General features: G+C 39.3%; 1 protein-coding gene across 1 annotated transcript; it reads right to left on the bottom strand.

Annotated features, from left to right (window-relative positions):
* Nucleotides 1-2607: 2607 nt before the first annotated feature.
* On the bottom strand, nt 2608-27349 carry LOC122550599 (serine protease 23-like). Its single transcript, XM_043691567.2, has 2 exons — nt 27003-27349; nt 2608-8292 (listed from the first exon to the last, which is right to left on the bottom strand). Exon 2 carries the CDS (start codon nt 8274-8276, stop codon nt 7170-7172), a length of 1107 nt encoding a protein of 368 aa, XP_043547502.1. The 5' UTR covers nt 8277-8292; nt 27003-27349; the 3' UTR covers nt 2608-7169.
* Nucleotides 27350-27855: the final 506 nt, after the last annotated feature.

Raw genomic sequence — 27855 nt, forward strand, 5'->3', positions numbered from 1 at the left:
GATTTTATAAATCTCTCAACCTCTGATTAGTCAGGGAGAATAGCCTCAACCTATTCAGCCTCTCCCAATAGCTCAAATCCTTCAACCCCAGCAGCATCCTTGTAAATCTTTTCTGCACCCTTTCAAGTTTAACAACATCTTTCTTATAACAGGGAAACCAGCAATGAATGCAGTATTACAAAAGTACAGCATTCTAATGTCCTGTACAGCATTGCCATGCTATGAGCTCGAATGTCTGAAGTGATGAAGACCAGATATATGCACTTAGCCATCAGACTCTGAGATTGCTGGACGTGGCTTTTCTTTGCAGCCACCAGTCTGTTCATGGAGGTAGGCAGAAAGCTTGCAGGCCTGAGGCAGAAGTGATCTAACTGCATTACCCCAATTCTGCAGCTTTTGTGTCAGGTTATAATGAGAGAACTGGAAGAATTGAGTAGGTTACATGGTTGTAGTGCTTGGAGGAAAAGTCTGGAAGAGTCCCAAGTGAGTGAGTAGGCAGTGCAGAAGGTATGTAGGGCCCATCGTGTGGGAGCATTTGGGAGAATGGAGAATGACTGAGGGAAGATATTGCATGCAGTAATGACAATGGTAGCTCTGCCCTGATTTCCTATGCGTACTAATTCATATTCATATTCCCACAAGAGTTATTTCTAGTTTCTCTTATCAACAGTTTGTTAATCATCAAAACCTGATATGTTGTGATCTGGACAGGTATTACATATAACGGTCCAATGGTTTAATTCCACCCAGGGTCTTCCTAACTTTTGAAAAACATGCAATAGCTTTATTTTAGCAATCTGTTTTATTACAAAATGATTTCCTTTGTGATTTTAAAAAGATTCTCACTGAAACATGAACAATATTTAAACAAAATGTCACTCTCTGCTCTCCAATTCTTTTGGATCCCCAGTAGATTAAAGAGGACAAAGCAGCTGGATTGAACATTCCAATGTGTACCTCTGTTCTGCATCATAATGCACGGATACAGGAACAGAAGAATGTAGATATTCTGAGAGTGTTCCCTCACATTGTGTTTATTACTTTAAACTGGTTTCTACTTTGCAGCACATGAGCTCTGCAGGAAGTTGTACATTAACTTAATGCTTAAGAAAGTTGTAGATCCTCCATGTCTGTTCTAGTGTGACATCTCCTAACCAGAACTTTGGTTCTGGTTAGGAGCCATGGTAAATGTAGGATTACGGGGTAGGTTGGTAGGGAGGGTGTTGGATTGGATGGGTCCAGGTGGGATGCTCTTCAGAGGGCAAAAATTCGATGGGCAGAATGAGTTCTATCTGCAAAGTAGGGATTCAGTGAATTCAACTTTCCCAGACATTTGTATATTTCTTACACTCTTTTGCTGTAATAATTGGGGTCATAATTTGGCAAATTGAAAAAATTAGTTGAGAGCCTGACTTCTGGAACTCCATTCTACTGTCCTCCTAAAACTCAACCAATTTTTTTGGTCACCTTTCCTCATATTTCAGCTTTTAATTCAGCATCTAGTTTTGTCTTGTATTTGCTCAATGAAGTGCTCATGCAAAATGATTCTACAAATAAATTTATAAATATGAGTTATTGTGGTTACAGGATTGTTTTCACAGAAAGAGTATCCTTATATGAAGCAAAGTCCATCATATCATTTAAGAAAGCATTAAGCACTATAATAGATTAGATTAGATTACAGTGTGGAAACAGGCCCTTCGGCCCAACAAGTCCACACTGACCCGCCGAAACGAAACCCACCCATACCCCTACATTTACCCCTTACCTAACACTACGGGCAATTTAGTATGGCCAATTCACCTAACCTGCACATCTTTGGACTGTGGGAGGAAACCGGAGCACCCGGAGGAAACCCACGCAGACACGGGGAGAACGTACAAACTCCACACAGTCAGTCGCCTGAGTCGGGAATTGAACCCGGGTCTCTGGCGCTGCGAGGCAGCAGTGCTAACCACTGTGCCACCGTGCCGCCCAAAGAATAATGTGGGAAAATGTGAGGTTATGCTCTTTAGCAGGAAGAATAGAGGAACTGAATATTATTTATTGCAGACAGACTGCAGAAAGCTTTGGAACAAAGGGATTTGGGAGACCTTGTCCATGAATTACAAAAAGCTGGCATACAAGTTCAGCGGATAATCAAAAACGTAAACGAAATGTTAGTCTTTATTTCAAAAGGAATAAAAGTATGCAGGCTTTGCCAAATCTAAACAAGGCTTTTGTCAGACCAAAGCTGGAAAAAGCAGGGAAATGGAAATAATGATTACCAGATGAGCCATAATCTAATTGAATGACATTGCAAACTCGATTAGCTGAATGGCCTACTTCTGATCCTACATCTTATGGTCTTACTTCTGGAACAAAAGCACTGACATTGAAGAAGGCAAAGGGATAAAAGGCTATTGCTCCAATATGAAGGTGAGACATTACAGACATAATGGACTAAATTCCCCATTTTCCCATTCTAGCACTTCAAACTTCTATTGATAAGTGGAATCTGGAATCTACATATTAATAACATGAGTAGGGATATGCTCATTGCTATAAATGTTGTCATTTATAAATTTTAAAGTGCATTTCAAGGATTTGATACACATACAAATTAAGCTACCTTATTCATTGCTTTAATGAGTAATACGTTGACATACATTGCATTAGAAATTGTCTGCATCAAAGCCCCAACAAAATAGAGTAGCCACAAGATATTAAAAACAATTCTCAGTGCAGCACAGTACATTTTAACAAGGTTTTTTAAAATATGCATAAAACAATTTTGATCATTTTGTACAAAATTGATACTGGTAAGTTTACATTCAGATTGATATAAATGCAACTGGATACTTCACCACTGAAAGTTCTACTGAGTTGGCACTGTAAGAAAATTGACAACAAAACTGTGATACATTGCACCCTATGTTAATGTTGTGGTGTAAACTAAAATTTCAGACATTTCACACATCACACACTGAGACCATCACTTTAAGACACACCAAGTATTAAAACAAATTGTTTTAAATATTCACACAGAATTTTATGTACATGTTCACATTCAGTACTGTATCTTGTCCAAATGCAACCAATAATACATGGTCAATTTTTTTTGTTTTGTTGTCATTGATAGCCAACAACAACTTGTTTATTTCCTTTTGAGTAATATTCAATCCAAATCCTATGGAGTTCAGCTGGTGTAGTATCAAGATCTTTACTCCAAATTATTACAGTTTCAAGTTCAAGTTAAGGTAAGCAAACACAATTAAATATCTGGTGGGATCAGTCATTAATGGCATCGTTGATGTAACTGCAAAGAACTTCGAGGGAGTGGTGATACTCAAGTCATAACCTGAATTTGTCAAATCACAGGTGGAACACTTTTGGTGATCCGTTGTACTTTTTCTTACTTTGTTTGCTCAGCTCAAACATGCTGATCCATATCAGCAAATTTAAACATGTCAGTGTTCGCTCAAAACTGGAGTGATACTCAGTTATACACGTCACTGCAGCAGAGACGGGATATTGTCGGACCAGGAACGACTTATTAAAATAATCTCTGTTGACATGTCCCAACTATTCAATGAATAATCTCAGGTACATCACAAACACATTTTCATTGACTAATCCTACCCCAGAGTCCAAAAACTAATTGTTATGCATTGTGATTCACCGACAAGACTGCTCCTAAACTGCAGCTGCTCATCTTAACAGCAAGTCACAACTGTCTGATTAATATAGTGAGTAATCTGTTTATAGTATCTGGATTAAATTTAGGAGAGATCTTTAACTGTTTACAGCTAGAGCTTTTCTACCAGCATTTAAAATGTAAGATAATGTTAATGACAGCACACATTATGCAAAAGTATGTAAAATTAATTGTAGATTCTAAAAAGAATTAAGATTCCAGAGACCACAGGGAACTTTTAATTCGCACTGGATTAAGAAGTCATACAGTTTATAATGTCAAACTGAAACAAAGTGAGATTTCCTGCACTAAAAGATTCTTAATCTTCTTCTCTCTAGATTCAGACTGGATCCTGCCTCTTCATCTCCACTAATACACTGACATTGGGAATTCTATGACTCTGTAAATTGGAACACCACTCTAGCAGTCAGCCACCTTAAAGTGATAAGAAGGAATAAGGAATGTGAATGAATTAAAATGGGATTTAAAAACAAAATGGATGTTTTAAAAAGCAGCTGTTGCTATGATTTCAGTTAGCATTGGTTGTTATGATTTTAGTTGACTACACCCCAAAGCCTGGAGTGTCCTTCCTACCATTTTTTACTCTCTCTGACCTTCCACTTCCAGAACACATTTTAAAATCGACCTCCATGACCGAACTTTAGTCTCCTGATCCAACAGGTCCATCTGTGGCTCAGTGCCAAATTTGTTTCCTAGCCTTTCTGTGAAACACCTTGGGAAGTTTCATTACAAGTTGTTACAATGTATGCTACACTAGTGAGCATTACAAAATACTGTGTAAACTTTTGAGTATGCTTATAAAAAATATGATACAGAAAATCATTTCAAAATATTAATGAATGATAATAATTCCACAACTGATCAACATATAGTAGAACAACACCAAGAGGCTTTCACTAAATGCTTAGCAATTTCAAAATGTTAAAACTGGAGCACTGACTGTTGGAGTTTTCTTCAACATCCCAAATGGACTTTGAATATGAGTTGCATATTTATGCAAACAATGTTATTGATAATCACAGCTATTTTCAAGAAAGATTATAGCATTACTTTGTTCAAAAAACTTTACACTAGTAAACATACCTTATCCTGGAATATGACATTAAAAATAAAACATATCTAAATAAGATAAAGAGATAGCATGACATGCTAATAATGTGAGTTGCAGGGATAAAATGAAAATAGCTCTTCCCAAGTCATTCCACAGATATTATGTGGAAAGCAGGAAAGATCTGCCATCAGATTGAGGATGAAACATGTTCTTTAAGGGTAACCCCAACGGGGAGTTAATTGGCCACTCATAAAATATTCATTTTTTTAGAGAAGAAGGCTCAAGAAATGGAATACATAAAAATAAGAAGATTTTGTGCCAAGAAGTACTTAACAAAATTTAATTGGCTAGCACATCTGCAAGAGCACCCAAAAAGTTTAATATTATCCGCAACACAGCAGTTCACTTGATTACCAGCTCATGCACTACAAGCAATTCAGGGTGTATGATCAAAATGATACAGAAACTCATCAAGGTTTCTTCAGCAACACTTTCTGAACATGTAATTTTTACCAACTAGAGAACAAGGACAGAAAGTACATAGGAACAGTGCCACTTCCAAACTTTTCTCCAAGTCAAATCATCATTCTGAATTAGACACACTGTAGTTATTTAATTGTCATTGGGGTAAATTCCTAGAACGCAATATTTAACAGCATTGCTGGAGTACCTTTGCCATATGGACTGCAGGTATTCAAATAAACCACCATTACACCATCAGGGAAATTCATGTTGACCTCATCAGGAACTCATATGTGATAGAAATGGACCAATAAAACATGAAGACAACCTTGAATTGTGACTAATTTGACAGCTATTTTACTTAATGTTCCTGTTAATATTAATGAAGCTTTCATTCTTTTATCATTGTGAAAGTTTAGATTAGATTAGATTCCTTATAGTGTGGAAACAGGCCATTCGGCCCAATAAGTCCACGCTGACCCTTCAAAGAGCAACCAACCCAGACCCATCTCCCTCTGATTAATACACCTAACACTACGGGCAATTTAGCATGGCCAATTCAGCTGACCTGCACATCTTTGGATTGTGGGAGGAAACCCGAACATCTAGAGGAAACCCACGCAGACACGGGAGGATGTGCAAACTCCACAAAATTTTAAAACTTCAATTTTGCACTGCTATAGGAAGGATATTATTAAATTACAGAGGGTTCAGAAAATATCTACCAGTTTGTTGCTGGGAATGATGGGTTTGAGTTATAAAAATTAGGCTGGATATCCAGTGAGTTTTTTCACTGGATCATGGTAGGTTGAGGGGTGACTTTATAGAGGTTTATAAAATCATGAGGGGCATTGATTTGGTGAATAGCAAAGGATTTTTCCCTAGCGTGGGGGAATTCAAAATTAGGAAACAGATTTTTAAGGTGACAGGAGAAAGTTTTAAAAAGGACATGAGGGGCAACCTCCTTTAGACAGAGAGTGGTTAGTATATAGAATGAATTGCTGGAGGAAATGCTGGATGCAAGTACAATTATAACATTTAAAAGACATTTGGAAAAGTACATGAATAGGAAAGGTTTGGAGGGATATGGGCCAGATGCAGGCAAGTGGGAGTAGTTTAGTTTAGGAACATGGTCAGTATGGACTAGTTAGACTGGTCTGTTTCCATGCTGTTTGACTCTATTAGAGTCAAGGACAGGTTCTGTATAACTGTATTAGCACTGTATTAGATGTACTACATTATGTCACATCCCTACATAACTGTTGTTAATAACTTGCTTTTGAGTTCTGGTCCATGGCTAAATAAAAAGAAAAAATGCAATTCTGCGAGTAGCTCTGACATTTGCGACCAGCCTTACTATGTATGAAAATATTTTTAAGCAACTGCTTCCATACTTCTATACTCAAAATTTACAGTCTTATAAAGGGGACAGAAGAATCTCCACACTTGCTGTGCAAACATCTGTCTGGTAAGATTGTTTCCATATTAAATGCAGTGACTCAGTTTTGCAAAAAATGGCCTTTTAACATAACAAACTCATTTGAAAATTCACTTTAAGTGCTGCAACATGTTCAAGTAGCATTGTAAATCAAGACACCAAAAGGCATTTCATGCTATCTTATTAGACTGACTGTTTAAATTATTTAAACAATAATGGCCGGGAGAAAAGAAATGGTTGCAACATTAAACACAACATGTATTAAAGGTGTTCGAAAATGCAGCAAAAGGAAATTATTAGAGGGTTGCTATCTTTTTTAAATTCAATGTGCCACAATAATGCAGTTACAAAGCATTTTAAAATCTTTTTTTCTATATTTTTAATTGAGCACTGTTGCAATATTTTGTTCTTGCATTGCAGTCACATGACATGTATCCACAGTACATTAAGTTGAATGTCTCTTGGATACGAAAGCTTACCAGCTTACACAGTGCAGTTTTAAAACCATCAAATAAAAACCTTCATCCATCTCTACAGTCAACATAATTTCCTTTGATCCAGAAACAAATCTGTGCATATTTCAGAGGAGTGATCCGAACAGCCACATTGTAATCCTGCTGCATGCCATTCTTGTCCACCCACTGATGCCCTGAGAATATGCCAATCACTTTTCGCTCCCACTTCCGACTTTGCCTTTTCCACATTCGAATGTAAACACCTGAACCACTAGCTCCTGGCTGAGCATCACAATGTTGATACAAAAGGTCATACGTTTCATCTTTGACCAAGCAGAAACGATAAACAAGATCTCCTGGACGGTCATTATCAAAACCAGAAAAGTGAATCCTACCACCAGGCATCCTTCCCCGAGGTGGAGTAACTCCTATTTTCATAAAGGGTTTCTTGTGAGGTCTTTTCAATTCCAGTAGTGCATAGTCATAATCCATGCCGATTTCATTTGCTGAACCTTTGATCCATCCCTTTGGGACATGTGTCCGTTTTACTCGTATCCAATGGAGCCTAGGTTTTTCTGGAAAGATTGAGTTGGTTTGATTTGTGGCTTTTTGTTTCTGCTTTAAAAATCCAACTTTCAACCTTTGCGCACCCTTCACGTAGTTCTTACCATCATGAATACAGTGGGCAGCAGTTAGAACATGCTTCTCTGCTACGAGAATCCCAGTGCAACCTGTGGAAATTTTCACTGATGTTGAGAAAGGATAGCTCAACAGAAAGTTTTTTGCCAAGATGCTGAATCTACCATCCAAGCCAAAGACCTGCCTTTTCGTTCTTCGACCACTGCTGTAATGTTGTTTGTTTACCAAATTGACAGAATTGAAACTATAAATGTTTACACTTGTGAGGGTTCTGCTTCCATTCAAGTACAGAGTTTCAAAAGACAAATATTCTTTTAGATCTTCATACGTTGGTAGGGGTGCTCTTTTCTGACACTCTAATTCACATGGAGAGGTTACTTCTAGTTTTGCTTTACCCTGAAAATGAGCTTTCTCCAGTGTCACTGTATCATGAGGCAAAATAGCAGGTATTCTTGTCTGTCGCCATTCTGCCTTAAGCAGCATTACATGCTTGATGGAACAAAGGAAAATGACTAGTATTGGCACTGTTACCATGATGAATAGTGCTTTGCTGTTGAAAGAACACAGACTTTGGTTAGTAATGCGAATCACTTTAAACACCTACAATTTGAAAGGCTAGCTCAAAAAAATTAACACCTGTGTGATAACATTCATGAAATGCTAATCTGATGGTAGGGTAGCACCACATTCTGCTGACTGATGTAAATGTAACAAATTCACTTTTAACCACTGGGAAACATCTTACATAGAATTTCTGGGAAGCAGAATACTTGGATGCTAAAAATCTGAAAGAAGATAAAATGCTGGGAATAGTCATTAGGCTATTGCAGCACCTGTGGAAAGAAAAAACAGAGTTAACATTTCAGATCTGTGTCTTATCATCAAACCGTGAAAAATTAGAAAATTAATAGATTTAAGTAAGACAAGGACTAAAAGGAAGGCCTGTGAAACAGAGAAAGCCAGCACAATTAGTCTTCCAGGGCCAAGGATAGTGATGGGACAAAGTTAAAACAAAAAAAGGAAAGGATGGACCTGGGGTAAGTGACTACTGCTTCTGCTGCTGGCTAAAAGCAAACAATAAGCAGAAAATTGTAACATACAAAGACCATGAAACAAAATGAGCACTGAGATTATGATTTGAAATTGCTGAACTGTGTTGACCCTGGTAGGCTGTAAACTGCCCAGTTGAAAGATAAGATACTGTTTCTTGAGCGTCATTGGAATAGTGCATTAGTCCAGGATGGAAATGTCAGTTCGAAACCAAGGTGAAGAATTAAAAAGATTCTAACAACATGGAGTCACGCTTGCAACTGAACAGAAGAGATCCAAAAAAGTCACCCAATTTGCGTTTGCTCCCCCAGTGTACAGGAGACTGCATTATGAGCAATAATTAAAATAAGCTACATCAAAGAAAGTACTTAGAAATCACTGCTTCACATGAAAGGAGTGTTTGGAGCTTTGAACAGTGAGGGAGACAGGAGGGAAAAAGTCAGGTTCTACATCTCCTGTGTTTGTATGGGAGGTTACTGTGGGAAGCGAAGTGGTTGGGTATTGTGGATGTCTGAGGGATAAACCAGGGTATTATTGGAGGGAACAGTGGAATGCTGAAAAGAGGGAAAATGTATTTGGCAAGGTGCAGGTGGCAGAAATAACTGAAAAGGTCTGTTCAATAGAGGCTGATGGCTGTAAGATGACGAAAACAGGAACCCTCGCATGGTTTCAGGAGGAGGAGAAAGGATAAGTCAGAAATGTAAGAAACATGGCACACACGGACAAAGGCCCTGTTAAATACAGCAGTGGAGGAATCTTCTATGAAGGAAGAATGTAGGCGTCTCAGAACTGTTTTGATGGAAAGCTGAATTATCAAAACAGATATGATGTAAGCCAGGAGTAAGCTTGCTGTGCTGAATTTAATTTTATAAAACTATATTTTGGCAAGGTTGAGAGAATGAAAAATTTTCTTTTCAAGTTTATTACAAGATATTCTGCAAAAGTGACAGACAACTTTCAGTGGAAATGTGTTTTATTTATTTTCAAACTAATAAACTGCTGGCTATAGTTATCTTGTACACAGAATCATTTAAATTTGTTCCTGTTTTATAATATCACAAATGCCTAGTTTTAGGATTAGCCAGTAGTGGGTGTTTCAGATATTTGATATTTCAGCAAAGACAAACAAAAGGGCTATTGTCTCTTCAAATGACTAACTGTAAAAATGATAGCTATGCAGAATTATGAGCTCTGTCTCTACACGTTATGTTGTCAACAAAAAGAACAAAAATACGAACAAGAGTATGTCTACTTTAAAAAATATCCATTTGTCATATGGAAAGTGGCTGAAAACATTTTAAAGATGCACCAAAAACACATCTTTTTGATATCACAATACCTTCATAGTTATCAAAGCTGACAATGTATGCAAAAGTCACTAAAACCATTTCTTCAAAGCTCAAAAACACTCAGCAGTAGCTTTAATGATTAACAGTAACTGGTGGTGTATATTTAATGCACCCATTTAACCATAAGCATTATATTTTCTGGTGTTTCTGATGGTACTGCTGCCTGTTTTATTTTAGCAAGGATATAACATAAATGTTATGAATTACCATTTGTCAAACAAAAGTCACTAATTAAGCTAATTATCTGGATTATTCATTTTTTCTCCTTTCCACTTCTCTATTCATCTTTTATATCACTCTCCCTTGGGAGGACAGGCATTTCCTGACAGCAGGAATAAAAAGCAAATACCTGATGCTGCAGCTGGAATTCTAAAGTTAGTGGCTCAGATTAACGTAACTCCATCTGAGCCACATTATCATCAACCAATTCAATGGTGTATGTAAATCATAAAGACCAACATTCCATACTTAAGAGATTGGTGAATAATGCCCAGAACATAATGCAGCAAGTATCTGTAAACTGTCTATTAATTGAATCTTAGTTGATTTTATGTTCCTGATTTATTTGAACACTATTTAAAATGGATTTTGTGGAACTATGGCCAAAATCAATGTATGGCATCTATGTGCCACCTTAAATTTTGAGCTAAACATCAAAGTAATCATACAAATCAGACATTCATTATTGAAAGAACATATTGCACAGTAATAAATGCAAGGATACCTTAACTAAATTTTGTCTATTTGTACCCAATGTATATGACATGGAAAGTGCCCAAATTGTTTGTTTGGCAATCCAGGCATAGCCATCTTGTTGCAATTAATGAAAAAAAGCAGTGGTCTGATGACAAATGAGGCAAATTTAACAACATATTAGTTGAGCCTTTTGGCAGCCTCCTTGGAGCTCACTTTAACTGAAAATAATCTGTTACAGCAATGTCAAATCAAACTTGTCAATGTACTGACAGTCAATATGGCGGTACACAGCATGGTAAATATTCTTGAAATCCACCCCAGTAGATACCTAACTTAATTCATAGGTAACAGAAGTAAGAAAAGAGGTGACAAGCATCCAGAAAGCTTGGTTTCTATCCTGTTAAGTTTGGAACAAGCCCTGAAATCCCATGTCAAGTCACAGATCAAATGTTAAGTAACAACATTTCCATGCCCAATGTATGATTAGTAATGAAATAGTATGGGCAATCTTGGCTTTCTCATTGTTAAAGATCAAGAGCTGGCATCGGCTATTGTATCAGAGAGACTGAGGAAGCCTGTCAACAAGGAAGATACCTTATATCAGGTGGAATCTGTTTTTGAGAGTAATGTTTTTGTGGGTGGCACGGTGGCTCAGTTGTTAGCACTGCTGCCTCACAGCACCAGGGAACCAATTTGATTTCAGCCTCGGGCAATTGTCTGTGTGGAGTTTGCACATTCTTCCCATAATCTGCATGGGTTTCCTCTGGGTGCTCCGGTTTCCTCCCACAGACCAAAGATGTGCAGGTTAGGTGAACTGGCCATGCTAAATTGCCCATAGTGTTAGGTCCTTTAGTCAGAAGGTAATGTGTGTGGATGGATTACTGTTCGGAGGATCGGTGTGGACTTGTTGGGTGAAGGGCCTGTTTCCACACTGTAGGGCTAATCTACTCTAATTTCCAGATTTGGGGCCAGTGGCCTGGTCTGCAGTTGTGACCTTTTTTTCTTCTGGAATACCATTCCAAGCTGTGAGCCTAACTTTAGCACACAGCCCCCCAGCAACATCAGCACCAATAACCTCTGGTCTTTCCTCTGTCCTTTTAGGAAGGAAATCTGCCATCCACTTGTGGTCTGGCCTACACATGAATCCAGATTCAAAGGAACGTTGCCCCCTCGGCAGCTATGAATGGGCAAGACATGAAGATCTAAATACTAATGTGGTAAGTGGGCATCATCATCAGAAATCAGCAGAGATAGAGAATGTTAGATAACTGAGTTAAGTTCAGACACAAAGAGTGATGGGATGAAGAATAATCAAGTTAGCTCTGGAAGTCTGCAGGCTTATAGGCATTGTTGACAAGCAGTCTTTGATGTATACTTGCAAACAGGTAATACTCAATATTAAAATCCCCTCTTTTGGCTCAGATCTAAACATAAAAGAGTCAATGACAAAATGTACAGGTTGCCTTACCTATTTTATTATATTTAAGTGAAAGAAAAACATCATTTTCTGACTACCATTAACTACTAATGTGCCACTAAAATTATTTTGAGAATATTTCTATGAATAAACAAACTTGTTTATTAACTGTAGATGAAAAAAAGTCCTCAGATTGCAGATCTTACTTGCCCATCTTACATAATTGCTTCAACTTCCTTTTGTATGGTTAAAATCCTTTAATTTCTATTCAACCACCTTATCATTGCTGCATGATTCACAATTGCGTAATTTCAGATGGCACCAATTACAGAGCCCAGCCTGGTCACAGTTCTCTGCACAACGAGATTCTTCTCAACTTCCATGAACTTTGATATCTTTATTTTCAGCTGTAAATATACCATTTTGTGACCAGATGTATTTTTTTCATCATTAGCACCTTCCAGCTCTTTATGTTGTTAAAGCTTGTTATGGCAAATGTGGTTTGACTTGATTGTAGTTAATTATTGCATAAAGGATGAGATTGCCCAACTTTCTTGATAGGCAATGAATTTTTACAGTACAAATGTACTTTGATAAGCTCAGAAGCAGGGAGAATATTTTATATTTAATAATACATCACTGACCGTGAATTCCACATATTCAACTACTTGCACAGCTTACATATGTCTGCAGCTCTTTTGATTTGAGGCTGTAATTGACTATGGGAATAATTCTTAAAACAAACATTTTGTAGTGCAACTGTATTATCGCTTCAGGTGGTTAAGACACTCAAAGTAGGTTGACATGAATTTCTTATTAAAAGTGAATGACTTAACAAAAGAAGCTGTGGATGTTACTTATTGTAGTTAAATTATACCTTTTTGATTTCATAGAATCCTTACAGTGTGGAAGTAGGCCAAACTTCCCCGTCTGAAAAGCATTCCACCCAGACCCTCTCCCTGTAACCCTGTATTTCCCATGGTTAATCCATCTAGCCTACATATCCCTGGACACCAGGGTCAATTTAGCATGGCCAATCCACCTAACTAGTACATCCTTGGACTGTCAGAGGAAACTCATGTAGACAAGGGGAGAATGCATAAACTCCACATAGATAGTTACCTGAGGCTGGAATTGAACCCAGATCCCTGGTGCTATAAGGCAGCAGTGCTAACCACTGAGCCACCATGCGACCCCAATGAATTTAATGAATGAAACAGCCTGAACGCAAAAAGATTGATATTAGTACATTTGTTCAAATCATCGATAAAGTGAAAAGAAACAAAAGAGCTAAAAATTAATTTAAAAATAATATATATACGTATACATGGGGTGTCTAGTCTAAGAAAAACTCTGCATAATTCGACAAGGAAATTCATTTGAGGCATGCTATGACTTCTGTGTGGTTTATCAGTGGACATGTATTCATTTTTCATTTAGGTAATATTTTTCCTTTCCCATGGATGGCAGTAGTAGATAGTAGATGAACACGAAAGATCCTTTGGGATGAAGTTGGCCAATCTCATTATCTGGGCTCCAGTAAGGCTCCAGTTAGAACATAAGTGACTGCTGAGCCCAATCTGTACTCAGATCTGCTGCAAATAGGTCAGGATACAGAAGATGATATGAATTCTGGGACAAGTTCAGAGCTGGGGACTTCCTCTCGATAAGTACAACCCAGACTCGATCCCTATATTGAAGACAAGCAAATATCAGTATTCTGGTTACATAATTAGCCTTTCTCAGTTGCAATTTTCTCATTATAGTGTTAATGGTTGGCATGCCAGTTTGAATAAGCACCTCAGGGTTTGGTACCCAATCTTCAGAAGCTTCTGAAGGCACCTCAAAAGAAAGTGGTTGAGTTTATTGACATGACGCCAAATCTTGCCTGCAGAGAGCTCAGTGGGAAGATCTGTTGACAAAAGCAGACATTCTGCTCTTCATTCCTGATTGATGTTTTAAGTCTTGCCTGTGTCTTATTGTTAATGTTGAATGGGTCAAAAGGGGCAACTAAAATAAATGCACTTATCCTTTACTGATGGGTTCTGGTCATGGTCTGTAACCTGAAGCTTGACAGAAGGCCCTCCTGGAATAGGCTGGTAGATTACCTCCATTTTCTTTGTGCTGGTTGTAAAAGCCAAGTTCTTCACATACAGTGCCAAACAACCCCATGCTACATTGCAGCTCCAGCTGTGAACCAGCAGCAGGTGTCCAGTAATTTGCAGTAGGTAATCATAAGGTTTATCCTGCTCACAATCAGGCTAGTTACACTGTTTGGAGTGACTCATCTCAAACTGGCTCTACCTTTACCTAACTTAAAATCATAGAATCCCGACAATGTGGAAATAGGCCATTTGCCCCAACAAGTCTACACCGACCCTCCGATTAGTATCCCACATAAAACCATTCCCCTACCCTATTACTCTATATTTCCCCCAAATGATGCACCTAACCTACACATCCCTGAACACTATGGGCAATTTAGCATGGCCAATTCACCTACCTTGCACACTTTTGGACTGTAGGAGGAAACCGGAGCACCCAGAGGAAACCAATGCAAACATGAGGAGAATCAAACCTGGGTCACTGCTGCTGTGAGCCAGCAGTGCTAACCACTGAGCTACCATGCCACCCCTTGGTTGTTAGGGGGAAGGTCATGATATGGTGGTTAATTTCACTGGACTAATAATCCAGAATCCATGTGGGACATAGGTTCAAATCTCACCATGGTATTTGGTGAATTTGAATTCAATAAAAATCTGGAATAAAAGAAGCCACTAAATGGCAACCATGTTAAAAAAAAATGTGGGTCACTCATGTCTGTTAGGAAGGAATTCCATTGTCCTTATCTGATCTGGCCTACATGTGACACCAGACCCATAGAAATGTGGTTCACTCTTAACAGACCTCTTGGCAGTTAAAGATGGTAATAAATGAAGTCCATGTCCCATGAACAGGTTTAAAACATTTCCCTAGATATAAATTATCGTGGATGACTTCACAGGTCTGTGCAGTGGGCTGTGTTTTGCCCTCTGCCTTTATTTAATATTGGCAGGATATTTATTCTTCAGCAACAGATTTTTACTTCTCGTTGACATCAACCTAATTCACCTTAGTTTACTCTCTAAAATAAACAAATATTCTGTCTATTGCAGTTGGTTGTATTGCATTTCATCTGCTATTAATCACTTTTTTCCACACTCCATCTTTGAAAGTTCCATCCAAACCTTGCCTCTGACCATGATGCAAGGGCGATGCTGACTCGTATAATGTCAAACATTTACATGAAGAAAACCCAAAAATGCACTATTTCAAACATCTTTTAATGTCAATTTATAGATGTTTAATGTATATCAATTGTAGTCAGAGTGCTATTTGTATTTATCCATATAAAACAGAGCATCATACTACAAAAGTCCGCTTCATCATTTGCCCCAATCACAGAGTCTAAGTCCTTGCCATATTAATTACCATTATTACGAAAGGTCCTAGCTGCAATGCCCAGTTCAATTTCAATCCAGGATAGGACCCCATACAGGAGGTAGAGATAAAGTCCAAATATAAAGCCTAAATAAAATCAAAGCTATTGATTCCCACCTTCAGCACAAAGTGAGGTCATAAATGTAGCAACAACATTGGGAAGCACAATAGTAATAACATGAGAACACAAGTCATAATACAGACCGCTGAGTCTACTCAGCTATTTAATATGATTAGAACTAACCCTGGTTTCAACTCCACTTTCTCATCCATTCCTCATATTCCTTGACTTCCCAAGAGATCAAATATCTCTCTCTTAGACTTAGATATGTTCAACAATGGAAACCTATAACCATCTAGGGTAGAGAATTTCAAAAGATTAACAACCTTTTGGGTGAACAAATTTTTCATCTGAGTGCGAAATGCCCTTTCATAATTGTGCATGCTTCCATTAGATAACTTTATATTCCTCTAAACTCCAAAGTGCACAAGCTCAATTTATTCAACTTGTTATCATAGAACAACCCTCTCATCCCTGATTCCAATATAATGAACCTTGTCTGCACAGACTTCAATGCAATTATATCCTTCCTTAAGTTTGGAGACTAAATCTTCATGATATTTGAGCTCTTGTCTTACCAAATCTGTGAACTATTGTAGAAGACTTCTTTATTCTTATACTCCAAATTTGTTGCATTAAAACCCAACATGCCATTTGCTTTCCTAATTGTTGATTGTACCTATTTGCTAACCATGTTTCTAGTAGGGGTATACTCAATCTCTCTGAACAGAAATATGAACAAATTTCACAAATTTTACAAAGTATTCTGGGCTTTTTCTATTTACAGCATGTCATCTTAAAGATGTCCCAGTTAACTGTTTGCTTTGTTTCCTGTCTATTATTTATTCCCCAAATTATACCATAAGATTACCACCAACTTCATGAGGCCCTTATCATCTGTATGAATCTTTCATGTGGCAAGTTATAAAATGCCTTTTGAAAACCAAATCTACTACATCTACTGTTTCTCTCTATTCAAATAGTCACATCCTAAAAAAAGACATTTATCAAACAATTTCTTTCATAAAAGCATGCTGACTTGTTTTGATCAGACTATGATTTTGCATTGCTCAACTTCCTTAATAGTAGATTCCATCATTTTCCGAACACTGATGTCAAACTGACTGACTGACTGAGGTACATAATTTTCTCTCTCAGTCCTTTCTTGTTACATTTTCTAATATCCAATCTGCTGTATTTTGTTCTAAAATCATGAACTTTTGGGAAATCATAGCCAATATATCCATTATCTTTGTTGCTATGTATTTTAGATCATGAGGATATATGGTATCAGGTCCTGGGGATTTACTAGCTTTTAGTCACTTCAGGTTTCTCCAGTATTTCTTCTCTACTGATAATAATTACCTTAACTTCCTCACTCATCTTAGCCCCTAGGTTACTCTTTATTTACTGGAATGTAACTTACGTCTTCTAATGTAAAAACAGACAAAATGCTTGTTCAATGGTCTTTACTATTATCTAATGCATCATGATAACATTTCCTGTCTCTGCCTCTAAAGAAGGAAAGTTTACTGATAGGTAGAATGTATTTTGTTTTGTACCAGACTATCCTCACAATACATGTTCAATCTGTTTTTACTAAAGTTACTCTCATTTTGTTCTCCTCCCTCAATTCAAGATGACACTTTTTTTTACAGTTTATGCTGACGTTTAATATAACTCTACAATTCTGGTTCAGGTGAATCGTTTTTCACCTCTCCAGTGCTTCACTCACTTTCTCCTGGCTCAGTATTTTCTGGTGCTCTTAGTTTATATTGTCAGTCTTTTACCGTTAGTCCAAGTTATTGCTTTTCACTTCATTCGACTTTAGTTATACTAACACATTTCATCTCTCCTGCCTACAGATCACTGATATATTTCCAGATTCGCTGTGCAGGTTTCTTGATTGATCTGTTTGCTCCCTTCATGCCAGGATCTTTTAACTTTCCTTCCCTGATGGTGCTCTCTTTTTGTCTATCCCACTCCTTATTACTTCTTTCTCCAGCTCCATCCCTGGCCCTCCGTGCTATGTGGGTGTGAGTTCCTGTTTCTTAAATCTAGTTGCAGAAATTTGTACCCCTGGAGTATTTCAAAGGACCAGGAGTGGAAATGGTTCTAAGGTATAAGTTGACAGCTTCACATGAAGTTTCAAAATGCACATCATCTATGTCTATGACATATCAACATACTAATGGTGACCCCTGGACCACTTAGCTCATCTTCACTCCTACCATCACTTCCCTAACAAATGCCCACTGTTTTTCTTTCTACACAAATAAATTAATCAACTGATCATGTGGAGGATAATCACTGACATGAACTGATGTTCTCATGTCGTGATTACTCCATCACTTCATGTACATCAAGACTTTATTGTGAATTCCCCGTTTTCTATCTTATTAGCAACTTTTCATAAACAAGTTTATTGAACCCTTTCTGAAAATCAAGCCATATCACTTTATTTTCCATAACCCTCTGAAATGTGCTACCCTTAAAAATGCTCAGGCAATATCTTTCTTCTGAAGCCAAATTTGGGTTGGAATACTCCCAACATAGTCTTTGGAGAAAACGTAGAACCAGTAACTGGTTGAGAATCCAAAAGATGAGGAATCAGTTTAGCCAAGATTCTTTAACTGTGCCATGTTAACACACCACCTTTGGGTTCCCTGGTCATTCAGGGAGAGTAAGTGGGCTAATACACTGGATCTATAAAAGGAAGGATCGTGCAATAAAAGAAACTCCAGCAGAGATTACCTTAGCTCAAATGTTTGCAGTTCCAGCAGTCACTGTATTGGAGAGAAGAGCTGGGAAAACTGCTTCCCGAGTTCTTACATGTCTACATGGAGGTCTTTCTGAGGGATCTGCTGCATTCCAGTTTGGTGACTGTTTCCAGTTTCCCCCAAGACAGGAAAAAGAGAACAGCGTCTCCAACGACACATGTCTATCTGGCCCACAGGGAAGAAGATCCTATTCCAAAAGACTGCAGATGTCAGCAGTGAACCAACCCAACAGCCTGAGCCTCTTCCACTATTGATGCTCAGATATGCTGAATGAACCTGTAGACATATTTAAGGGATTTTACCTGGCTGGATCTCAATGTCCTTCTCCTCTGCCCCATACAGTGGTTTACAGCTGAGATAGCTGCTCGCATTGCTGATCTTGGACTTACTACTCTTGTTTCTCCTCAGGGGTTCAAAGTAGAGGTATTAGCCAATCCCATGTTGTGGTCAAAACTGGAAGCAGGGAAGTGCAGATGAAGATCAGAAAAGTATTAACTAGGCAAAGTACTTTCCAATGAGTCAGCAATCAATTGTCAAGCATCTTCTCAGAAAAGTGCCTTGAAAAGCCTCCTCTCACCTGGTCATGACTGGAGCTCTGATGAAATGTTTCCCATTTTTGTCGGTTTCACCGAAGAAGATTTCCCCACTATGCATTCACTCCAGTGACTTTGGTGAGTATCTGACAGTTGGAAAACAACTGCCCTGACCGTTAAAACTAGATTCAAGAGTTAAAACAGCACTTAGTTACCTATTACGTTGCATGTTGCATATTGACAGTTGTTTGTTGGGGGCTGAATCATCACCTGCCTTCAAACTTGCCTGGATGAAACCCAGACGTGGGTAGGATGATGTTGGGATCATGACCTGACAGGGGTTTTAAACTGCCCAAATGCTACCAGATCCACTTCACTCTCCCTGGGAAAATCCTCCACCCCCCAACACTGCTGAACAGTTATTATACAGATAGTTCTCAGATATACTTGTGATAACTGATTCTAACTATTTACAGGTAAAAAGTTTTAAAGTACCAGAAGATGCATTTTTATCATTGTTTTAAAAAAGTCCTATGTAGTCTTGCCCAATGTGCTGGTAAGTGTTACAGTTACCTTCCTCCGCAAACTTTGCATGCATGATTCATATTACTGGAAGTGATCCATCATTTTCTCTCTACTTTTTAAATAAATATTTTATTTAAACTATCATGGGCATCAGGCACTTACTTGGATTACAGTATAAGTAATCAGTATATAAGAGAATTACAGCATACTTATGAAACCACTATAATGTGTTGCAGCTTGTAGATTTCCATTTGTTTTTATTCGTTGTAAAACTGTAATCATATTTTATCATTAAAATAGTAAAATCCTTCAATTTCAAAATAATTCTGTCTTGTACAGGAAATTGCTGACTAAAATCAAAGGAACCTTTTGAATATTCCATTAATGAATGGCCTGAATAAAAAGTTGCTTGCTTATGCAGTACATGCTATGGCATTGTGCCATTAATTAAAGAACAGTGTCCTACCACCACATCAATCATCTTTAATATGAATGCTGTTCCGTTCAGTTCACAAATGTCCTTGAGAGAAGGGTATCTGCTGTCCTTTACTTTATATGGGCAGACCTCTATGTGATGCTCCAGGTCCACAGTAACATGGTTGATTCTTAAACTGTGATGTAGTCTAGCACATAGTTATATATAGTAGGGTACTCAGACCATCTTCACAATGATAAATTCAAGATGAACAATGAATGCTGAACATCCCAGCGAAGCCAAATCCCATGAATAAGAAAAAAATGAACAACTCCCAATCAAAGCTAAAGATTCTGCACCTTTCTGCTTTTCTTCAGTGGAATGAACCTGTCAAAAAATCTAGAAGAATGAAACTAGTACAGAACAGTAAATCCTTGTTGATTCACAATGTAATATCTTCTAATGTCTGGTGTCGTAATATAGTCAGCACAAGTCAGGACTGATTTTCACAGATCTGTATCCCAAGTTTGGAAAGATATAAACAACTGTTCAAATGGTGAATGTGTTGAAAAAGCCTAAATTTCACCTAATATACTTTGTTTACCTAAATTCTTTACAGAAAGGTTGCTTTTTTGCTCCTTAAATGGAGCTGTTTACTTGTATGAAGAGTGATTTTCCTTGGAGCCAAAACTGTGATGAGTAAAACTGGAACAACCCACCACACCCACCAACCTTATAGTCAGTGAACCAGATCACAAACGCTTCCTTCACAACACCTTCCAAACCCATGGCCTTGTCCTGGAAAGACAAGGGTAGCAAATGCATAATCTAACATCTGGAAGTTTCCTACACATTATATCCATCCTGACTTAGAAAAACATCATCACTCCCTCACAGTCAGTGAGTCACACAGCTTAAATCCTGTCGCAGATTGTGGGTGTTCAAGAAGGCAACTGATCACCACCTTTGTAAGGAATAAATGCTGAATTTGCCAGCAATGATCATATCCCATAAAAATGAAATTTGGTCCCATCGAGTTTGAGGTCCTCATCTTGTTTAACTTGCTTATATACATTCCACTCAACCATAAAGTCAAGAATTCAAGCTTCATTTATATTATTTCATATTCCAGATGATACTGTTATACTATGAAATTGCTGATATTCAGTGTTTGTCCATTCATCTGGCTGTCAAAGACCCGATGAAAAGAATAAGGATTTCTTGAATCTTCCCTTTACTGACACCACCAACAATTCATTAACTTTTTACCCTACAATGGGAGTATTCTAAGTTGCTAAGAAAAAGACAAAGACACTTTTTGTTTATTCTGTGCATTAGTTTTAAACAATCCTCAAAGACATTTACAAATAATTTTATCCTGAAATCATTAGTCAAGAACTTTAGTGAACAAAATGTATAAGTGTGCGTCAAGAACAGAGCAGGGATCAAACTGAACTTTTATGTTTTCCTTATTAAAGGAAATCCACAAACATTAAATTCTTTCAGTTTCAAAATCTGTTCTTTAAAACTCTTCAGGGATATGGATTTACATGTTTATCTGAAAACATATGATTCTTCTGGCATATGCTAAAAGGTTAACAACAATCCCACGCTCCTCCAAGTGGGCTGTTTTTCTTTACACAGGTGTCACGTTAATGTTACCATCACAAATGGAATGTCAGCACAAAATCAGCCAGTAGTATTTCACAATTACAGTAAACAGTTTGGGGCCTGGTCAGTCGATTAGAGGATGTTGACTAAGTACAGTTAGTCTTTATTACTTCTAGTCCCACACCTTCAAGTCCAGTGACTACAAAGAACCAGACAGGCTCTGCTCTCCCCACAGCATACGCCAGAGAATAGCATCTCCCTAGTTTGCTGCAAGGAAATATTCCAAAAATATGTGCTCACACTGATGTACAGACACAGCCGTTAGCTCTGTGGACAACCATTACACCAGGAGCATGCAGGAAGGACAGCAGGATCTGCCTATTGCATTAATAGCTGATTCAAATTAGACTGGAGAAATGGGCAGTAGTCAGAAGGGCTAAATGGATGGCAGTGAAAGGAATAACATAAGAGTGAATGTCAGTAACGGGGAGACAAGGAGCATGTTAATAGCAAGGAAAGGGCTAGAATCAGCGGCAATTTTTTAAGAGAAAGGTAGAAGTGGAGAATGATGTTTTATCACATTATCCAAATAATAAGGGAGAGGGTAGGTGCTAGAATGAACTCTGGAGGCACACTACAGGATATGAGCATGAATAGACAGAGTGGAATGGGAGTATTAGCAGAAGAGGCTGGAGTAGATGTAGATTGCCCGGGTCAATTGCTTGGTAGACAGGAGGTGGGGAGAGAGGGAGTGAGAGACAAAGGAATGGCAGTACAAAGTGAGACAACTGGAAGAGAAGCAAGGCTCTGAGTGGAAAGATGGGTAGTTGAATGGGTTTCAGTATTTCTGTGAAGCTTGAATAATGTACTGTCATGAATTAAAGGGAGGATTGGGGGAAGGAGGCTGAGTGCAGGAAAGTCACAGTCTGGATGGACTTGCAAAAATCCAAATTCATTGTTTTCTTTTGCAACTAATTAGCTATTTATCAATGAGGCACAAAGTGGCTAAAGATGAACAGAACACATATTTTGATGCAGAATACCAGTTTTTTTCAAATGATTTGCTTAATAAATCCACTAATTTCACAACCCCATTCTTTGGATTTCACTATTAACTTTTTATGCACTTTTTTTTCCCTTTCCATTGCAAATGAAAGAATGTTTTTCAAGTCCATCATTTCTGTTACAGCAATGCCAATGTAACTATGATTCCACATGTCATAGACTCATAGAGATGTACAGCATGGAAGCAGATCCTGCGGTCCAACCTGTCCATGCCGACCAGATATCCCAACCCAATCTAATCCCACTTGCCAGCACCCGGCCCATATCCTCCAAACCCTTCCTATTCATATAACCATCCAAATGCCTCTTAAATGTTGCAATTGTACCAGCCTCCACCACATCCTCTGGCAGCTCATTCCATACACGTACCACCCTCTGCGTGAAAAAGTTGCCCCTTACGTCTCTTTTATATCTTTCCCCTCTCACCCTAAACCTATGCCCTCTAGTTCTGGACTCCCCAACCCCAGGGAAAAGACTTTGCCTATTTATCCTATCCATGCCCCTCATAATTTTATAAACCTCTATAAGGTCACCCCTCAGCCTCCGACGCTCCAGGGAAAACAGCCCCAGCCTGTTCAGCCTCTCCCTGTAGCTCAGATCCTCCAACCCTGGCAACATCCTTGTAAATCTTTTCTGAACCCTTCCAAGTTTCACAACATCTCTCCGATAGGAAGGAGACCAGAATTGCACGCAATATTCCAACAGTGGCCTAACCAATGTCCTGTACAGCCGCAACATGTTCTCCCAACTCCTGTACTCAATACTCTGACCAATAAAGGAAAGCATACCAAACGCCTTCTTCACTATCCTATCTACCTACGACCCCACTTTCAAGGAGCTATGAACCTGCACTCCAAGGTCTCTTTGTTCAGCAACACTCCCTAGGACCTTACCATTAAGTGTATATGTCCTGCTAAGATTTGCTTTCCCAAAACGCAGCACCTCGCATTTACGACCATAAGACCATAAGAAATAGGAGCGGAAGTAAGGCCATTCGGCCCATCGAGTCCACTCCGCCATTCAATCATGGCTGATGGGCATTTAAACTCCACTTACCCGCATTCTCCCGTAGCCCTTAATTCCTTAATTCCTTGTGACATCAAGCTAATTTATCTGAATTAAACTCCATCTGCCACTTCTCAGCCCATTGGCCCATCTGGTCAAGATCCTGTTGTAATCTGAGGTAACCCTCTTTGCTGTCCACTACACCTCCAATTTTGGTATCATCTGCAAACTTACAACTGTACCTCTTATGCTCGCATCCAAATCATTTATGTAAATTACAAAAATTGGAGGGCCCAGTACCGATCCTTGTGGCACTCCACTGGTCACAGGCCTCCAGTCTGAAAAACAACCCTCCACCACCACCCTCTGTCTTCTACCTTTGAGCCAGTTCTGTATCCAAATGGCTAGTTCTCCCTGTATTCCATGAGATCTAACCTTGCTCATCAGTCTCCCAAGGGGAACCTTGTCGAACGCCTTACTGAAGTCCATATAGATCACATCTACTACTCTGCCCTCATCAATCTTCTTTGTTACTTCATCAAAAACTCAATCATGTTTGTGAGACATGATTTCCCACGCACAAAGCCGTGTTGACTATCCCGAATCAGTCCTTGCCTTTCCAAATACATGTACATCCTGTCCCTCAGGATTCCCTCCAACAACTTGCCCACCACCGAGGTCAGGCTCACTGGTCTATAGTTCCCTGGCTTGTCCTTACCACCCTCCTTAAACAGTGGCACCACGTTTGCCAACCTCCAGCCTTCTGGCACCTCACCTGTGACTATCGATGATACAAATATCTCAGCAAGAGGCCCAGCAATCACTTCTCTAGCTTCCCACAGAGTTCTTGGGTACACCTGATCACGGTCCTGGGGATTTATCCACCTTTAACCATTTCAAGACATCCAGCACTTCCTCCTCTGTAATTTGGACATTTTGCAAGATGTCACCATCTATTCCCCTACAGTCTATATCTTCCATATCCTTTTCCACAGTAAATACTGATGCTGTCTGATTGGTTTTGGATTGACAGCTTCTGCGAGGCTGTGTCAGCCTATTTGATGTGATTGATTGGCTTTTGTTAGTGTTATGGTTTGGTATTTGTTGAACTCCTTGACATTTCTAGATACCACTCATTTTGTTCCTCTCCTCAGTTTATCTTGTAGAAAGAAGCAGCACTTAATGAGGACATTCAGTCAACTTGCTTCTGCTGAGGACTACCAATTACAGGTACATAATCCTTTATTCAAAATTCCGAAATCTGAAAAGCTTAGAAACCCAAATTTTTTTTCGTGGAGTTTGGAGAGTCATTTTGGCATGTGAACAGGTGACCCAACTCCACACCCCTACAGATACCTGTAATCTACCTGTTCAGAAAAGTTGATACCTCTAAAGCAAATGGGACTTGATTTCAGTCCTAGGAGTAAGCGAGGACTGCAGATGCTGGAGAGTTAGAGTCTCTCCAAAGTCCCCTCAAAAAAGGCTAGGGGGAGATGTGTTCCAACATTCCTGATGAAGGGCTTATGCCGGAAACATCAACTCTCCTCCTCTTCAGATGCTGCCTGACCTGCTGTGCTTTTCCAGTGTCACACTTTTCAACTTGAATTCAAGCCTTCTGGCTCAGAAGTAGGGACACTACCATTGTGGCACAAGACATTAGCTTAGCAACCCAAATCCTTAAGTATAAACCAAAGTTCCTTTGGAAAGTGACGAACGAAACTCCTCCCACCACCCTCTCAGGTACAAACATCCCAGAGCATAACAACGCAGCGTGAAAAACGTTCACGTATCTCCCCCTAGCCTTTTTTGAAGGGATTTCTTAATATGTTTTCTGTGTCCTCAGGTGACTGACCCGTTGCTATTGGGAACAGCTTCTCCTTCCCAATATTATCCAACCCTTTGCAACAGCTCTTGTTCAAATCTCCAAATCTGCTTTCCTCTAAGGAGAGGGATACACCTTGCTCCCGAATTGATGCAAAGGAAGCTGTGATGATAACTTATGAGAAATAGTAAAGACGGTTTGACCTGTCCGGGCTGAACCCAGATCCAGCTGCTGGGATGTGTGACCACCAGGAAACCCGGGTAACCACAACAAACCAGCTTCTGTGACATGGCTGATTTCTCAGGATGAGAATCTGAAGCCAGTCAGAGCTGTAAGAGCTCCTGAAAAAGCGGCAACTGTTTAAGACCACAGATTCAATTTTTTGTTTGCAATCTTCAACACTTAGGCTCGATTGCAAAGGATGTCATCGTCCTGGAAACATGAAAACTGGTCTGAAAACTGAATAAACCTTTCAGCAATCAAAGAACTTCTGGGAAATGAGAGACAGGAGTAGTCGAATCGCTCGAGCAGTGATCTGCTTATCGGGGTCGGAGTACTTTCTGGCGCGGAAAGCAGCCCCCTTCAACACGCGAGTGAATTCCACTAGCTCCTGGCCGGGCTCGGTCTATCCCTGCCGGCTCGGAACTGGCCTGGAGTTGTCCCTGACAGCCAGGTCACCAAGCAGATTTCACCCAGGCTCACAGTTGGAGGAAGGAAGGTGAAAATGGGCGACTGTCGGAGACTCACAAAGGTGGCTGAAGAAAAATAAATGATCTGAAAGAAGGAGATCTCCTGTAGCTCGGGCACAAGGTGTTAGCTTAAATCTTAATTGAATTCAAATAAAGAATAATCTTACCCACCGCGGAGTGACGCCCTGACCCTGTATGAGAAGAGAATATAAGACCACAATGTGCACGCAATGTGCTCTCTTCTCTTTCCCTTTCACCAAACACACCTCAGTGAAGCATAACTGGGCTATTCGTGGCCATGATTAATTCCCAGCCGGATTAAACAGCACACACAGCAAACGTACAGTGAGGACACAACGCTGTACCTGACCTCTCTCAATCTTTGCCTCACCTCAAACCACGGACATCGGACCTCAGAAACGGAAACAGCTACAGTTCAAACTTGCAACCAAAGTTGTTTCAATCTGAAGATGAAATAGTCAAAAGTACCGAACGTGACATTATTTTAACAGCTGGCCATTCTCGGTTGCAAAGTATGGAACTTATTTTTATACACATTTTTTTTGACTTGGTTGAGAATTCATTCTCTTCGTCTTTTCTATGATCTGTCAGGATTAGTTTATTCCGGAGATATTGGTTTAAATGCATACTTTGCTGTTATAGCAACTCGATGAAAGCGCATTCCCGCACGCAACTCTTGAAGTGACACAATGAAATATTCATGCAGAAACTAAAAGGATGAAACAGCGGGACACAAGATACCTGGGCTCGCTTTTCAAACGGCCTGCTCCCACTTGCAGTGCTGTGGCTTTTGTTCAGACTCCGGCAGGTGCACCGACTTTCATTCTTTCTCTCCTCTGAGATTTATGGTGAGAGGATGTTCAGCCCTCTCTCTGTTTTGTACAACTGGGGATCCGGCTGGTTTCTCTCCCGTCAATATGCTCTCTTTACTCCCAGCCTGCAGAGATGTTTGTTTTCGTGTAGCTGCGAGAACTGCTCCATACAGCTGTGTGTACCTCCCTTTTAGTCGCTACTCACCAAACCCTCAGCACAAGTTCCTGGGAAAGTTTTTTTTTGCTGAACTTTCCCTAACTCTCGCTGTGCTGGATGTTTGTTCGTCACGTGGGTCCAGACGACGTCCGACGTTCACATCAGCCCAGCTCTTATCGGTCCCTTCCCCCCTCCCCTCCCCAATCAAACAACACCACAATGTAAACTATTATAACATTTTAAAGCTAAGTAGTGCCAATTAGATTTTTTTACTAAGTGGTGTAATACCGCTATGAGCCTGGGTTCAAGACAGGCTGAGGAGAAGGCAAACTGAAGAACTGTCTTCAAGCTGAGACCTCACAGTAATATTATTTACTATACAGTAATATTAATACTATGATGCATGGAAATCATACATATGCCAGACTCAGAGTTACATTATGTAGGGATTAATCTATCGTCTTCACCTGTCCATGTCCACATGAATCTTTTAGTCTAGATTGTTGTTTGTGGCTTCCAGAGAGTGCAATGTGTTCTAACTCTGCCACACTGCTCTATTTATACTCAGTGATGTGCAGCGCTAGAGCCACACAGTTGTCCCAGGGTCGTGAAGCCCTCGTCCACA

The sequence above is a fragment of the Chiloscyllium plagiosum genome, unplaced genomic scaffold, assembly GCF_037043375.1.
Source record: "Chiloscyllium plagiosum isolate Xiang-an unplaced genomic scaffold, Cpla_swu_hap1 HiC_scaffold_6, whole genome shotgun sequence".
NCBI classification, from domain to species: domain Eukaryota; kingdom Metazoa; phylum Chordata; class Chondrichthyes; order Orectolobiformes; family Hemiscylliidae; genus Chiloscyllium; species Chiloscyllium plagiosum.

Bases quoted from the DNA above. Each gene is read 5' to 3' on its own strand.
- LOC122550599 (XM_043691567.2), bottom strand. From the start codon at position 8,276: ATGGTAACAGTGCCAATACTAGTCATTTTCCTTTGTTCCATCAAGCAT.